The sequence below is a fragment of the Vicia villosa genome, linkage group LG4 (genome assembly GCF_029867415.1).
Source record: "Vicia villosa cultivar HV-30 ecotype Madison, WI linkage group LG4, Vvil1.0, whole genome shotgun sequence".
Classification (NCBI taxonomy): domain Eukaryota; kingdom Viridiplantae; phylum Streptophyta; class Magnoliopsida; order Fabales; family Fabaceae; genus Vicia; species Vicia villosa.
The window spans coordinates 115,476,813-115,479,786 of NC_081183.1; the positions used below are offsets into that span (position 1 = coordinate 115,476,813).

Below are 2,974 nucleotides of genomic sequence, written 5' to 3' on the forward strand. Positions count from 1 at the left end.
TATATATATATATATATATTAAAGACTACTTTTGTATAATGACAGTGTTGACCAAATTTTGTACATAATCAAATGATTTAGAAGTGTAACTTGAAAACCTAAACATCATCTAGGAAGACCTATGGTACATTATCTTATAAAAAGCAAATATAAAATCAGATCAAAACTAAGGACTAAGAACCCACAAAAGTCTAACTTAAAGAAATTTATTTTATAAAAAATTCTGTCATAATATAATTGGTTGTTTCAGAATTTTGGATTCTCACTCTAGTATTAGCAAACATTAAAGAGCCCTAAACAAAACAGTATGCATCAAAAACTCAAAATCAGCAAAGTTATTAAGCAAATTAAACTTTTTAATGCAAGCAATGAACTAAACATCTCAATCTGCTCAGCATTCAAAATAACACCACAAAAATCTTTTAAAACAAAACTGGAATTAACAAAAACAAATGTCTTAAGCTGGATAACTGGATAATTAATCCTTAGCAGAACCATGTGCCAAAATCTAATTCATCCTTCTAATAAGTTCGTTGATGTATTCTTCCCTATTGCCGGCATCACCACCTTCAACATAATGATTTCTTTTCTTCTTCATGCCACCCAAAGGAGCTTTGAGCTTGAAGGGCCATAGGAAGTTGTTTGCCTCTCTGAAGTGAGGTCCAACAGTCAAGATCTCGTGAATCAGATCTTCAATGCAAATGATCCCGTGCTTTCCAAGAACCTATTAATGAATAGCATGTCAGTAGAAAGTAGTGAGGCAACAAAAACAACTATGATAGCAACACCATAGTTTAATAACACCATAGTTTAAATCCTAACAAAATATATTTTGGCTTGATCAAATTGGATAAAATATTAGGCCAAAATGAGGGCCAATTTCATTTAGGCCAGACAGTGCAAATTTACTACTGTGAGAATGAGGCGAAGAAAGGAATCCAATTCAAAGACAGACCTGTTCGATGATAGAGTTGTCAGTTAAAGCAATTCTCTGCCTGTCAACCTTTCCATATCCCCTCTTGTAGATCAATTCCCTGACACTCTTCAGATTAGGATACCTGAAATAAATTACTAAATATTAAGAACTTGTACTATGTAAAAATGAAACAGTAAAAAATCTAAATACTACATTGTTTGAGATTTTGCATACCCATAGGTAACATATGGCTCTACCCTGTGGAGCATGTTAACGGTGGCTTTGTTAACTTTGAGAAAGACACCATTAAAGATCTGCACCCAAAAGAAATGGAAGAATAAGGATACGCAGTAATCATAGTATAAGTGTATAAATATTGAACATGGACCATTCGAGGATATGAAGAGTGAACCAAATATAAGAGAAATACTAGAGCAAAATAAAAATTTGGTAAATGGCTCTATCCTTCTAACAAAAGAAAACATGCACTACAGGCTTGACTGATAAAACAATGCATGGAGATAGCAGCAAATCACAACTTATCTATAGATAATATTCAACACACTCCACATGATGAGGTCTAAATATCTAAACAAATTAACAAGGATCAAAAGTTCCATGAAAGGATCTGCAAATGAGGTAAATGATATAAAGCAAACAACTCCAAGAATTGACAGAAAAACAAAACACAATACTGTGGGAATAAGAAAACAAGATACCATAGTCCAATGCCTACAATCTCAGACATTATATTAAACTATATTCAATTGAACATGCCATGTACCAATTCATGGAGTGACCAAATAAAAAACAATCTGATCTATACCTGTCTCAAACGCAAAAGCTGCAAAATCTTCCTTGATTTTGGGTCCATGGCATTGATACTGAAATTCAAAAAAATTACAAATTTCCTATTAATAAAATCAACAATAAGAAATAATCCACACATGATACATAGGTAATGGCAAACTTACAAAAACTAAATAACTTCTTTAAGTTGGGTCTAAAACTTTCCTACTTAAAAATTAAGTACATTTTATTTAATTTAGGGGCTAAAATGGGCGGTTTTCATATATCACTTTTCCAAAATAAAGACTAGCATAGGGTGAAGATTAAGTCCTAAACTTTAACATTGACACATTTACAAGAACTAACCAGTAGCAAATTATGTTATACCAAAAAATAATAAAAAGATAAATTACCCTCTGATCCTGACAATGAACAAGAGCTTAGCTTCAGGGTCAACATAAAACCCACCCTTAAGCTTAGCTTCACGCTTCAAGCTAATCAACTCCTTTTGCTGAAACACAAATCAAACAAACATAAACAACCACACAAATAAACAATTTCATTTCAATAAACCAACTCCATCAAAATCACCGCAATACCTGGTCATCATACTCCTTAGCGTACTGCTTGGCTCTGCTCCATATGAGCTTCCTTGTCTCAGATCTCTTCTTCTTCGCTGACTCCTGTTCCTGCTTCTTCACCAAAGCCCATTCCTCGTTCCTCTTCTGCTTCTTCAAAACAGATTCAGGAACAACGGTTTTTGCTTCCACTTTGGCCATTCTATGGATTCACGAAATGGTATCAGAAAACAAAAACAGAGATCGGTGGAAAATGAAATATGAATACAGAATGAGGATGAAATTGAGATGGAGAGAATTCTTACTCGTGCTGTTGTGGTGAGAATTGTAGACGGCGGAGGAAGCTCACAGAGCAATGAAATGGAGTGATTTATGAATTAGGGTTTTGTTAGAGTTATGGACTTTGTGTTATATAGGATTGTGGGCTTTTCTTTTTCGGTTTTTATGTTGGGCTTATGTAAATCGTTAGATGTTATGTTAGCACACTCCTTTTCTACTACTAACATATCCTCTTTTTTTGTAGATTTACAACTAAAAAGTTATATAAAAACAATAATTAATGGAATTAATATAAATATTAAGTAATTAATATATTACTTAAATAATTAAAATAATCAAAAAAAATATTTTTACTAGGAATTTTCTTAATGATCGGTTTTAACATTGTATTGGGACATGTTTCGATAAATCT

The 2,974-nt window shown here is 32.7% G+C and overlaps 1 protein-coding gene across 1 annotated transcript; it reads right to left on the reverse strand.

Moving 5' to 3' along the window:
- Positions 1-353: 353 nt before the first annotated feature.
- Positions 354-2,728, reverse strand: LOC131599514 (large ribosomal subunit protein uL30y-like). The gene is made up of 7 exons (XM_058871840.1): positions 2,589-2,728; positions 2,305-2,485; positions 2,119-2,216; positions 1,743-1,800; positions 1,151-1,230; positions 956-1,058; positions 354-724 (listed from the first exon to the last, which is right to left on the reverse strand). Exons 2-7 carry the CDS (start codon positions 2,482-2,484, stop codon positions 509-511), a joined length of 735 nt encoding a protein of 244 aa, XP_058727823.1. The 5' UTR covers position 2,485; positions 2,589-2,728; the 3' UTR covers positions 354-508.
- Between the last annotated feature and the right edge of the window lie 246 nt (positions 2,729-2,974).

Excerpts from the sequence above, each read along its gene's own strand:
- LOC131599514 (XM_058871840.1), bottom strand. The coding sequence starts at position 2,484 with ATGGCCAAAGTGGAAGCAAAAACCGTTGTTCCTGAATCTGTTTTGAAG. Across the intron at positions 2,217-2,304 it reads CTAAGGAGTATGATGACCAG|CAAAAGGAGTTGATTAGCTT; the intron begins GTATTGCGGTGA and ends TTTGTGTTTCAG. Across the intron at positions 725-955 it reads ACAACTCTATCATCGAACAG|GTTCTTGGAAAGCACGGGAT; the intron begins GTCTGTCTTTGA and ends ATTCATTAATAG.